The following is a 14,292-nucleotide window of genomic DNA, read 5'->3' on the forward strand; positions in this document are numbered from 1 at the left end:
ATGATTATGCATGTTGTTACTTATTTTTTACATCTCTTGGTCTTTTTCTTACTCTATTGTCCCTGCACGTCAATACATAACAGTTCCTTAGAGAATGCAAAGTTATTGAAATGTGAAGGGTTATGGGGGCTGTTTTTTTTAACTTTACCTTAAAAGTAAAGCAAAGTCTCTCTTTCAAATAAAAACGCTTTATGTTGTTTAGTACTTCTGAATACCAATTAAGCAATCTTTTTATCACAGCTCTTACCTTGCTCCTTGAAAAAAATTATTTGCCCCCCACTGATTTCTGGTTTATGTTTTCAACCTCTGCCAATCTGACAGTCTTGAAAATACTTGTCAAGAAATGTTCTCATAGTCACAAATCAGAAAGAAGAACGTTAATGTGACTAGCATGCTAAAAACAACAATAAAGTGATTGTATAACAGCTCCGTAGATTTGACTAATTATTAAATCATGTGTTTTTTATTTATTAAACTTAAAGCAGTTATGTATTGAAGATTCACAGTTTATCCTAAAAACATCAAATACAAGTCAGGAAGCAACACTTGGACGAGGCACACTGTTTGGTAATAATTTATTTCATAAATTAACTAAATTATAGATAATAAGTTTATTTATAACTACAGTAATCCCTCCTCCATCGCGGGGGTTGCGTTCCAGAGCCACCCGCGAAATAGGAAAATCCGCGAAGTAGAAACCATATGTTTATATGGTTATTTTTAGAATGTCATGCTTGGGTCACAGATTTGCGCAGAAACACAGGAGGTTGTAGAGAGACAGGAACGTTATTCAAACACTGCAAACAAACAAGACAGAGATGACAGTTCTGTCTCACAATTAAAAGAATGCAAACATATCTTCCTTTTCAAAGGAGTGCAAAGCAAGCAGTCAAAAAAAAAATCAATAGGGCTTTTTGGCTTTTAAGTATGCGAAGCACCGCCGGTACAAAGCTGTTGAAGGCGGCAGCTCACACCCCCTCTGTCAGGAGCAGGAAGAGACAGAGAGAGAGCCACAGAAAAACAAAGTCAAAAATCAATACGTGCCCTTTGAGCTTTTAAGTATGCGAAGCACTGTGCAGCATGTCCTTCAGGAAGCAGCTGCACACAGCCCCCCCTACGTCAGCGCAAGAGAGAGAGAGAGAGAGAGAAAGTAAGTTGGGTAGCTTCTCAGCCATCTGCCAATAGCGTCCCTTGTATGAAATCAACTGGGCAAACCAACTGAGGAAGCATGTACCAGAAATTAAAAGACCCATTGTCCGCAGAAACCCGCGAAGCAGCGAAAAATCCGCGATATATATTTAAATATGCTTACATATAAAATCCGCGATGGAGTGAAGCCGCGAAAGGCGAAGCGCGATATAGCGAGGGATCACTGTAGTTCCATAGAAAAGCTATTAGAATATGTTATTACAAATCATACAACCTGATAGTGCTAGATGTGAAGTTTCAGATGGCACATAAACTTATTATACTTGATTCTCTCTGGTTACCTTTCTACCAGTCATTATCTGCATTGGGCCAAGCAGCCTGCCTGTCTTAATATGGTTGCCAAGAAAGAGTTGGTCTTTTCACGATGGAGACATAACAGAGAGCATGCCTTTGTACACCTCTTATTATGGTCTGATGATCCTAACTCACTAATGAATCAGCCCTGGCACAACAACACTCCTCAAGTTCAGTTTTGTTTTTGTCAGCATTTTCTGTGATTTCAAAGAAATGCATAAATGCAGTTTTGGACAAACAAGAAAGTCATAAGCTGGTTCAGGCGCTCTTCTTATGAGTGAAACAGATCAGCACTCCCCTAACCGAAGTTCTTATCTAATTTTATGTTGCTCTCCGCTAACAAAAGTTTTTATCTGATCTTTTATGTTGTAAATGTTCATGACAAGAACTGGCTTGTACAGCTTCTCTATATTTTAAAGTTAGATATTGTTAAACATTAATAAAGAAAACATAATTAACCTATATGCTAGATATTATTCTCCACTACAGGGCTCAGGCAGCACATTTATGGATATTTAAAGAAGATATGCTGGGCTAAATACATAGCAGCTCAATGGACAAAACAAAAATACAAATTCAGTAGCATTCCAGGTAGGGAAATAATGATGTTTTGGTTGACATCTGTGTAATTACATTAGTAATGTTAGAAGTAGGGAGACTGTGAGACTGTTGTCACTTGCCATTTAAGACGACATGATCTTACACTAAACCTACTTTTGTCCATATGTTGTAGAATACTGTATAAAATAAAAGTGACTCATTCTTCTTTCTCAATATAGCTGTATTTGTAACTGATACAGTACTTTCAAATACATCCAAAAACAAATCAAACTTCTACATTTTTTAGTCAGTCCTGAATCTATATTTGTGAGATATATGAGTGTCGCCTACTGTTAGAAAATCAAGATGACCTGTTTATACAGAACCTCCTTTTCACAAATTAATGGCTTATTTTTCCAATATTTCCCACATGTGATGTGCATTTTTTAATAGGTCATGACTTTCTGAAACTGCACTAACATTACCCTGGAATTAAACATTTTAGTGACCTTTTAAATATATGAAAATGAATTACTTTCATTTTTTGTATTATTTTATTGTTGTGCCATTTGAAGAGTTGAAAATGTCTACTTCATATCATTCAAGAAAAGGAAATAACAAGTGTAAGAAATTTGGAAGTGATTGCATAGAAGTAGAATATATAATGAAAAATTGTAAGAGGGCTGATTCCAAACAATCCTTTTCTAAAAACTTAACACATATTACCACAATGTTTTAATTTATTTATAAAAGATCAGCAACAGCATAGTAATGCAGTAGTTAGCACCACTTACTTACAGAATCAGTGTCCTGGGTTTTAAATCACATGCCTAATTTCTGCCTGTGTGAAATGTGCACGTTACTCCCAGCTTGCCAAGATTTTCGTTAGTCATCCAAAGGATATATCTGTTAGATTTACTGGCAGCTCTAATTTAGGCCCTTGTTGCTATATGAATGAATAACTCCTGCAATGGACCAGTGCCCTGTCCAGAGCTGTGGCAATGCTGCATGGATAGTCTCCAGACCTCCATAACACTAAGCTGGATTAATTGGTTTTAAGAATGTTATGTCTTGTTAGTTCAATAAAAACACAGTGCATTGGGGCTGATAATGCCAGTAAACGATGAGTAGTTCTGAGTACTAAATAACATAAGATTTTCCAAGATGGTACATAAAGTGGTGGGTCTTCAAATGGCACCTGAAGTTCTATAGAATGGGAGCAATTTGTATTGCTATGGGGAATTTGTGTCACAAAAGCGAAGATTAGAAAACATTATACATTATCATTATCACTGGGGACAGGAAACCCATTTAGTAGGCAGGCTGAAGTAGAACACAGGTTTCTTGTATGAAAATATGGAGAGATCAAAGCCTGGATGTAATGAGGAGCATAGCTATTCGGGGAGCTGTAATTAGGAATAGGTTTCATTGGATCTTGAAAGCAATGAGAAATCAATGGAGAACAAAGCAGAAAAACAGTGGATAAAGCAAAACATTAGTCTGAAGGAATCTTAATGACTGGGAATATCAAATTGTAATTAGTAGAAGCCAGAAAGATTACACTAGGGGTCAAACTAGAGAGAACATGAGTGTGAGCAAGAAGTTAATTGACATTTATATTAAGGAAGGAATGATATTAAGAAAGTGGTAGGATTTGTTCAGTGAAGAAATGTGACAAGTCATTTATGATCATATCAATGTTATTGACAGTAGCTAATGGCAACTGGGTGGCATCCTTCAGGGGTATGTAGATGAATGAACGAAAACATGAGAAAAAAGCTAGTTATGTGGAAAATGAGACCTGTTTGTTACCCAACTGAGTGAGCAGAATGAGTGACAGATAAAAGGATAACAATGAAAGGAGAGTAAAGAAAGCAAGATGACTAGTCAAGTAAACACGGAAACTAAAGTTCTATGGATAACTTGATTAGACAATTACCAGACTGCTGAAAAGAAGCCGTGTTCTTCGGACAACCTTAGTTTAAACCTCATCCTGGTCATCGTCTTTTAGAGTTTGACTGTTTTCCTCATATCAGTATATTATTTTCTAGTAATCTATCTTCATTCAATTTCCTAAAATCATGCTCTAATGGTGGACACCCACAGGAAAGAGAATGCAGGAAAAAAGTGATACCCCCACACATTGCCCACCCTGTATTTGGAAAAAACAATAAAATATGATACAGATTTAGAACATGAAGATGTAAAATTATGTCTTTTTACATTACATTTTTAGTGATTATTGTTGGCTTGTATTACCATCTTTTATATTCTCTAAGGTAAAATTCGAAACTGAGAACCAACATAGCTTTTGGTCACATAACTCTCATGATTTGTAAAATGCAATACACATAATATAATATTCTCAAGCCTGCCAAATATAATTTTGGGAGGTGGCCTGGAATTATCTCACATAAAACAGTAACTATCTCTGGATAGGGCACATCACAATTAATAAAATGTAACAAACAAATAATTTACATGATCTAAAGTGTGCATATCAAATAATTGTTATACAAAGTTTTCCTAAACTCAGAAATAATAGTTGACTGTCATTAATAACTGGTAGTAAAATCTAATTTCAGTTTCCAGCAAATAAAAACATGTTCTGTGCACATTTAAAATGTGATTAATTACTAATTTTTATATAAAAAAGGAGCAATGAACTGCTTGTGGGATCAGGCCCAGTTCATCTGGAATTATTTGTGAGTCATTGCTGAAGTTAAATTAAATAATTTTTTTTAAATCAAACTTACCTTATTTTAGTGAGGGTCTCCTTCAACAGAATTATACTATAACAAATATCATATATAAAATTAACCTGAAATGAAACCTACAAATTTAAAGTTTGCTTTCTCATAAATCATAATAGGGATATTCATATCCATTGTGAGTGGCGCATTGTTTTGCGCTATTGCCTCCAAGCTCTAAGGATGAGAGTTTGATTACCAACTGATCCACTGTCTCTGGAGAGCTTACATGTTCCACGTGTGTCTGAATGGATTTTTTATTGAATCTCAAAGACAGGAGATGTTTAATTGGTCATGTAAAAACAACAATGAGTGAGTGAACTTGCATTCAGTTGTTTTTTATATATTTGCAAAGTGTTGCAGCCCTGAAATCAAAATAGGTTTTAAAGATGGATGAACATTGTAATCCATTATTATTTATATTCTACATGCAGTGTCTTTTTATCTTTAAAGAATATCTTAAGAGAGTTAGGTAAGAATTGTTGTTATTATTCCAAATATTATTTTCAGTTTTATTAGTTTCATCTGATAAAAATCAATGAGCATATTTATTTGTGATGTTTGTTTCTAACAAATTATGGCAACTGTAACCATAAACTCTAATTTTAGAATTCACAGCCCTGTTTCCTGCTAAAATCAATTCAAGGTGCTCTAAGCATCAGTAATATATTCCTGTCTCTGTAAGTGCCACTTAGGTTAATAATCCTTTTACTGATTGACGTATAAACATTCTGCTAAATGCATTGCTTGTGAGACTGACTTAATTATAATACAGTAAAGGGTCAGTGTCAAAATAACAAGATGCATTTTTGACTTTTAATAAACATCTTCATTTTGCTTAATTTTCTAATTTCTTAAAATGTTTTTTAGAGACTCATGCCTCTGTTATAACTGCTGTTTTTTTTTCTAATCAGACATGCGTTGTCCCCAGACAAGCCATAAGGATAAATGCACCCACTGTATAGGCGATATGAAGGGTAATGTAACAGAGTGCTATTACTATGCCTCGCAATGTGTGCGTCATGCCCGTTCCATAAAAGAAAAGAGAAAAGTGGCAGATGAAGTATCAAGCTGTATAAAACGAATCAGTCAATTTTAATTTTCTATATAACACTATTCAGAGCATGCCATTTCTAAGCACGGTACAAAACTATGACCCCAACTTGTAAAAAGTGGGCACAATAAGGAAACTGCAAATAAGAACAAAAGGCTGTTATTAGTAAATCATGATAAATGATCTCTGAATTGAAAACATTAATTGATGTTACCACTAATGAATTTCATTGGTTTTTTTTTTAATAAACACTTTTAATACTCATGGAAGAGGTGTCATCTTGAAGGCAGCATATGTTGCTCTAAAATCTGTATGTACTTTCATTATTAATGGTGCCTTCACAGAAATGCAAGTTACCCCTTGCCCAGGGTACTGATAACCCCATACCTTCACAGATGCTGGTTTCTGTACTAGTAGCCGTAGCAGACTGGATGGTCCTTTTCATATTTTTTTCTGGAGAAAATAACATGCTATCCTTCCAAAAAGACCTGAAATATTGATCCATCTGACTACAATACTCATTTCCTGTATTTGACGGTCGATTCTAGATACCTCCAAGCCCAGAGAAGCCAATGACACTTCTGGACACTGTTTTTGCACAGTGCATTTTTAACCAGCATTTGGTGATGTACAGTAAGTACATATTGTGTTACTTGATTAAGGTTTGCCAAAGTACTCTTGAGCCATGTGGTTATATCACTTATTAAGGAATGACCTTTCTTGATGCAGTGCCATCTGAGGGATCACATAACACAAGCAATCAGCTTACGTTGCACCTTTGCCCTTTATGCACTTCTCCAGATTCCTTGAATGTTTTAAATTTATTATGCACTATTGCCAGTGAAATACCCAAATCACTTCTGACATTTCTTTGACAAGTATTGTTTTTAAACTTTAGAATGATTTTCTCATGTATTTGTAGAATAATTGGTGATTCTTGGCCCATCTTTGCTCCTACAGGCCTAGAAATTTCCTGGATGCAACTTTTATACCAAAGAATGAATGCAAGTACCTATCAAATATCATCTAGTTCTACTGTTATTATTTTCTTTTTTACACTCACTATTGGCCCTAAACTGCCCCATGCCAACTTTTGTGGAATGTCTTGCAGGCCCTCAATGGCAAGAATGGATGTATATTTATGAAAAATAAAATTGACCAGACTAAACATTAACTATCTTGTCTTTATACTGTTTGTGAATGATTACAAGTCAAAGTGAATTGTGAAATTGCTGTGCGCTGTTTTTTATTTATATATTTACATACTTCCCAACCTTTTCTGAGTTGAGGTTGTAGTAAGGATGCATTTCATTAAAGCAAAATAAAATACATGACCATTCCAATGCATGATAAATAAATGAAAATAAACTTTAACAGAGTCTACTTAAGAAAGAATGAACTGGGACTAGACTGACATTATAAAGTAATACAGTTAGAAACTGAGATCAGGAGTAGACCCAGAGATTTGAATGAAAAAATAAAGTTGCAGGTATAGCTGATTAAAATGCAACTAAATACACTTATGATTTGTCAGAGAGGTTTAATGCATATATTCTGATTTTTTGGCTTTGTTCTGACAAGTTATTATTTTTATACTCTTGATCGTGTCACTACTGTGCTGTTTTGTGGTTTTGATTTTCTCCTTGCAGTTGCCAAAGCTTAAATCCATGGGCAAAGCTATTTAGTCGTAGAGGATACAGCAAATTACCAAGCACAATTTTTGTACAAAAAAATGGCAATATGCACCGTGAAGTATCCAAAATTTTACTTAAGCCAAAGGTAATACTTTCATGAAAGACTTAGCACTTGAAAAACAGTCACAAAATAAAATTAATAAGAGAAATAAATTCTGTTTTTGAATTTGTGCACTGATTCTGTTAAAAATCCCCAAACTATTTTCCTCCAAGCTCCTGAAGAAAGAGCTTATTATATCTCTGTTGGTGACTAAAGGATTTGTTCCCTGGAGTGCCTTACTTGTCCAACTAAACATGTTAAGACCAATTTGAATGTGACCACTAATGATGCTTCACTAACAAACTAGAGTTCCAGAAAGTAGGCACGGCAAAGCCTAATGAGCTTTGGTAAAGAGTTGCACAAGTGAGAAGGCCAGCATCAGGATATCTCAATTTCCTGGTAGCTTGGTGTGAGAAAAGTGTGAGGACATCCAGGATGGACAGAGGGCAGATGATCACTTGACCGACAGAGTACAAAGGGAGAGTTTCTCTCTCATGAGTAGGACTATGTTGCATTTTGAAAAGAAATAATGTAGTAAGACTGGTCTGAGGCAGTTTTTTCTCCTCCTCCTCCAATAGGTGCTAGTTCATAGCCCCTTAGTGGAAGGACTGGAACAAGGTCTACAGATAGTTTAAGAGATCTATCCCTTTAAATTATGTAGTGGTCTTAACCGTGTAGTGGTCTCAGGGGGCCACCAGTACCTGCTGCAGAGACTGGAAATAATTCAGTCTAGTAAGAGGATTTAAACCACCTGAAACCAGTGAGGGTGAGAGGGACAAGGTCTTACTGTGTGGTGTAAGAGATTCGAGATAGTGTGTGACACTGTAAGAGAAACCAGAAAAAGAGAGAGGCAGGAGTTAAAGAAGGAAGTGTTTATTGTGGAGCTGGAAAGAGTGGCAGGTGAGAGTGGCACCCTACCACGAAAGGTCCAAAGTTACAGCAGATTTTATTTCCTTTTGTTTATACTTTGTACTGTCCTAATAGAACTTTGATAATTCCTCCCAATTTTATAGTTAAATAATGCATGTATCAATGAGATCTCAGTTAAGCTTTTTGTAATTCAGGATTTATTTTATGTCATTAATGTTTTTTGAAGTTGCATTTGAACTTTAGCTAGAAGATTGTTGTACGTTTGTATCTCTGTGCTTTTTAACTTGTATGGAGATTTTAGGCTGTAAATACTGGAGGGAAATTTGGAATGTTTTAAAATATTTTTTTTATGGTATTGCTTTCTAATTATGCATTCAGTTATTTTAGGTCCATGTCTGTAACAGTCCACAGCACTACTCCCTAGGGTTGAGTGAGGTGATTTCAAATACACCTTGGGAATTTGTTCTTATCCTGTATTTAATAATGTACAAGCCTAGATTTTACAGGGATTCACAGCCTGCTTCTCACTCTCACTGACTCCATTACTAAAGCTTTTTTTGAAGTAACTGTCACCATGGCATTTAAAGCACTTGTCCATTTCAGAACGTATTTACATAAATTCTAATAAAGTCCATTTATCTGTTAACCCTGCCCTGGCTTTGAAAATTGAAAGTTTCTTTGTAGATTGTAATCATAGTATGATTTATGCATGTGTTTTTGTCTATTCTGAGATTTCTTTCCTGAGAATTCTATTTCTCTCATTATTTTCATTAGTATTGACCAAGTTGATGGTGATTACCTTTACATTTATGTCTTTATGCTATGCCATTTCATATCGGTCACGTCACTATGTGCATCATACACATGACAATTACAGGACTCCTGTCTGGTTTTTAAGTTAATTGAGAAAAGGGGAAATATATAGGATTTATTCAACAAAGTTAATTATAAAGGGCATGTGTAAGTCCTAAAAGTTGAGTAGAAAATGGTAATGTACTTATCACACCACCTTACTACCGCATCAGTATTCTGCTTACAAAAAACTTTCCACAGTAAAAGTGAGCTCAAATTGCAGCATGATTTGCAGCTTTCTTATTTCTATAGAGAATTATCAGAGACATTGAGTGTACAGCTGAAGCTGGGATAAGGACAGGTCTTGAATTTTAAATGATGCTGGATTAGAGCTATATTTAATGATGATACATGCTTTGACATTGCCATTAAATATAATCTGGATATTTGAGATTCAAGCTGGATGAGTGAGACATTTACCATATATTTGACTAATAATTTAGGCATTTGTCATGTAAACTAGATATCTGACATATAAGTGAGATATTGTGTTAATAAGAAATTACTTGTGAAACTCTTTTAAATACTTTTTTTTGTCAGTGGGCACCTCCTGACTCATCAGTATGTGGGAAAACTCCCACATACTGTATGATATACCGTTCAAATCCTTTTGATGTCTACTTATGCAAGGCATTCACCTTTTTTGGGGTTTTCTTTTATTTTTTGTCAGTCTAGAACTGAAAATCCCTAATGTTTTGAACCATATTTTGTGCAGGAAATGACATCCTTATGATAAAGACCAAACCAATAGGTATCTTCGGCAAAAATGATCAGAAGGCTGTGCATGCCATACCAACTCATCCCAAGGGCACACTTTCTATTGGAATAAAGGGGGTGGGGGGGTCAAAGTTAGTTCTTTTCACAAAACTTTGAAAAAATGGGGATCAGTAATATAGGCATGTGGAGTGTTGTTTTATGGTATTTTGAGGTTGCTGATCATGAATATGATAATATTTTTGATACATGATTCTTTACTGGAGGTCCTAACCCTCAAAGAGCCACTCCCAGACAGTTTAAAAATGACAAATTTCAGACATAAGCATGTTGGTTAGACTATTTCAAGGTCAGTGATTACAAATATAATATTTTTCATCCTTTACTTGCGATCTAGCCTTCTATGGACCTCGATAAGAAGCTGAAAAATGACAAATATCTATTACAATTTGGAATATTTAGACTTTAAATATTTAAATTGAATTTCACATTTTAATATTTCAAATGTGTGATGTAGCTATTCATGTTTATTTAGTACTTCAACCTCACAAAGTAAATTAGTACATCTCTCTATATATAAAATCCAGTTTCTGTCTGTATGTCTGTCCGCTTTTCATGAGAGATCTACTTAGTGGATTTAGATCGGGTTTTTTTCAATAATTCGTTTGAACATTCCGGTTAACTTTGCAACTTCTCTCTTTGTGCTATGTATCATAGTTTATTTGTGGTACCGATTTATTTGTGCGAATCTGAGAGACACACAGCGGGCCGAGGGGAAGGGGGCGGGGCCCTTCTCACTCACGAGTCAGCCTCGGGGCGTGTTCCTTAGCTAGCGAACGAGAGAACTACGTAGTGGATTTAGATTGGGTTTTTTTCTATAATTTGCTTGAACATTTCGGTTGATTTTACGACTTCTCTCATCACGCTAAGGATCACAGTTCACTTGCAGGAGCGATATATTTGCGCTAATCTAAGAGGCTGCGAGCCAAGGGGAGGGGGAAACGTGATATCAGGAGTGTGGGACAGGGCCCTCCTCACTGTCCTGTTTCACTACTATACAGGCGGAGCCGCTGGGGACAGCTAGTTTCTTATAAATGGATAAGCAAATTCTGACATTTTTGGCCATTTAAGTTGAATACTTAACATTTAAGGTAGATACAGTATATGACACATAACAGAGGCATTTGTCATATTTCTTGATATTTGATTTTGAAGCTGGATTTTTGACAAACAAGACATTTGCTAAATAAACTAGATAACTGACATTTAAGTTGGATAATTGAGAAGTAAATGAGATATTTGACAAATACATTTGATATTTGTCATTTGAACAACAAAAAAATACACATTTGAAAAAAGAGCAAAGATTTTATATTTACCACCTTCTAAATATAGGAAGAATTGTAGTATAAAATGCACTCTTTGATATAAGAAACATATCCAGTGTAAAATGACCGACTGGCTTTATTTTTGACTTCCCCCATTATCAACATTTTATTTTTCCCTTCTCATTATTGGAAAAGATTAATTGATTAATTGGGTGATTCACCAATTTTGGTTACACATATATCCAGTTTAGAAACATTTGTTCGATTTGTTACCTTAGTAGCATCTCATAGCCAAGAGTCTTGATTGTAGGGTGTTTCTTAGGTGGGACTCTGCATTAAATCAATAGACCATTTGTCAAAAATGACTTACAGACGTTGGTGGTATGTGATTACAACTAGGTGTATACAGTAGTATGAATTTTAAGTAAAAGATAAATTCCTTTTTAAAATTGTCTACAGGGATTGTGTGTTTTGTGTTTCCTATGGAATGTGTCATGGATATTATAGACACTTTCATATACCAATAAGGCCAAGTTAAACTGGAGTCGATCAGAAAGGTAGGCTAATTTTTGGAATTTTTTGTGACCCTGACAAGATAAATCCTGGACTGGTTTAATTTGTTACCATATTAGGCATTTCCCTTTTGGTACTTACTGTAGTTATTGAGGACCTAAAGTAGCAGCAACCCAAATATATTTACACAGTAATTTTGATTAAAATAGACAGAGATCTAGGACATTGAATGTTAGGTCCTGGGCATCTAGGCCGCCAGTCCAGACCCAGAAACCAAGGGATCAGTGTCCAGCAGATTAAACACTGATTTTGAAGATAAAACTCTCATTACTAACAAATCCAGCTAAGGATCTGCGCTGGTATCCCGAAGGTTGCCGGTTTGAAGAGAGATCCTACTCTGCTGGGCCCTTGAGCAAGGCCCTTAACCTTCAATTGCTCCAGGAGCGCTGTACAATAGCTGACCCTGCACTCTGACCCCAAGGGGTATGCGAAAACTAACAAATTCCTAATACAAGAAATTGTATAAGGCGAAAAAAAGAACAAAAAAAAAAATCCAAACACTGGAATAACACAATCCCTATGAAAATCTAGCAGTACAAATAAAAGTACTCCCTAGTATTAGAGTGTCTGATATTCAGTATTTAGGTATATTTGCCAGCAAGGATGTTTTCACATTAATTGTACATGCCATCAATACTAGGCGTAAACAATCAGAGATATTTTAGAAGAACATGTTAATCTAGGTAAAATCCAAAAGAAAATACCAATGCTGAATTGTGTCTACTTATCTTACCGAGAGTAGTCTACAGTCAGTTGCTTCCTTTCATCTGCAGTTGGAGACCTAGACTTCCTCTTAAAGCAAACTCTTTATGAAAAATTTACATGATATTTGGACCTTTTCTGGACTTAAGAAAATGTCACCATACTGTGTTTTATATCAGAACTGGAAAACAAAATATCATGTCTGTTGAGCACATGATATTGTTCACTAATCTTTATATAAATTTGTATTTACAGAGCATAAATATGGAGTAAATTGCTCAGGTAACACTGTATAATATAGTTTAGGTGAATAGATGCTTTTTGTACAATTTAATATGTTTTTGTTTATTTTCAGTTAACTTTGACCATTTCCAAATCCTCAGAGCCATTGGAAAGGGTAGTTTCGGAAAGGTAAGCAATTTCCTTTTTTTCCTTTTTAGCATGATTGTGGAAGTTGCTTTTTTCTTTGATTATATGCTTCATAATATATTATACACACTGCTGCTTGTATCATGTTCACAACCAAGCAAAGTTCTCTTAGTGAGATATTCACTCAGAATGTTCTTTAACCAATTTATTTTTGGAGCATCCTCACATACAATATGTAAAAAATACTAAAGATGAAGAATTAATAAAAATGTATCATAAAAATGTATCAAATGTAGCCTTGGATGTGCACTGTGGCAGAGACTACTGAAGCCTCTGTTCCTTTCTCCTTATTGGCCCAAGCACTGTTTTCTCCCATTAACTAATTGATTGTTTCTGATCACAAGTGTAACAAAAGTATCAGGAATAAAGAGAAAGAAGCGATAAGCAATGTGGCTTGTTAAACTTAGGCAGGCTACAACAACCAATAAATATACATTTATTTATATAGCACATTTTCATACAAATAATGCAGCTCAAAGTGCTTTACATGATGAAGAAAATAGAAAAAAAGAAAAAGTAAGAATTAAAATAAGACAACACTAATTAACATAAAATAAGAGTAAGGTCCAAGGGAGGACAGAAAAAACAAAAAAACTCCAGACAGCTGGAGAAAAAAAAAATCTGCAGGGGTTCCAGACCATGAGACCGCCCAGCCCCGTCTGGGCATTCTACCTAACATAAATGATCAGTCCTCTTTGTATTTAAGGTTCTCATGGAAGGGCTTGATGATGATGGTCATGTAGACTTCTGGCTTTAAATCCATCAATGTAGGAACATCATGGTGCTTTGATTAGGTGGTCGTGGCGCAGGTCGCCACCACAGAAAACTGGGAAAAAAAACAGAAGAGAGAGTTGGGGTTAGTATGGATTTTGGAGCCACCATGAATAGCTATGATAATTAATTGAATATACAGAGCATCAGGATTAAACTAAAATGAAGTTATGAGAAAGCCATGTTAAAGTAATGTGTTTTTAGCAGTTTTTTAAAGTGCTCCACTGTATTAGCCTGGCGAATTCCTATTGGCAGGCTATTCCAGATTTTAGGTGCATAACAGCAGAAGTCTGACTCACCACTTCTTTTAAGTTTAGCTCTTGAAATTCTAAGCAGACACTCATTTGAGGATCTAAGGTTATGATTTGGAATATAAGGCGTCAGACATTCCGATATATAAGATGGAGCGACATTATTTAAGGCTTTGTAAACCATAAGCAGTATTTTAAAGTCAATTCCGAATGACACAGGT

At 35.3% G+C, this 14,292-nt stretch overlaps 1 protein-coding gene across 1 annotated transcript in view; it reads left to right on the plus strand.

The window, feature by feature from the left end:
- LOC114652772 (serine/threonine-protein kinase 32B-like) overlaps positions 1-14,292 on the plus strand; it is a 323,284-nt gene that overhangs the window by 43,310 nt on the left and 265,682 nt on the right. The window contains exon 2 of the mRNA XM_028803089.2: positions 12,976-13,031. Coding sequence (XP_028658922.2) covers positions 12,976-13,031 — 56 coding nt within the window. The remainder of the gene's footprint in view (positions 1-12,975; positions 13,032-14,292) is intronic.

This window comes from Erpetoichthys calabaricus, chromosome 5 (genome assembly GCF_900747795.2).
Source record: "Erpetoichthys calabaricus chromosome 5, fErpCal1.3, whole genome shotgun sequence".
In the NCBI taxonomy this organism is placed as follows: Eukaryota; Metazoa; Chordata; class Cladistia; order Polypteriformes; family Polypteridae; genus Erpetoichthys; species Erpetoichthys calabaricus.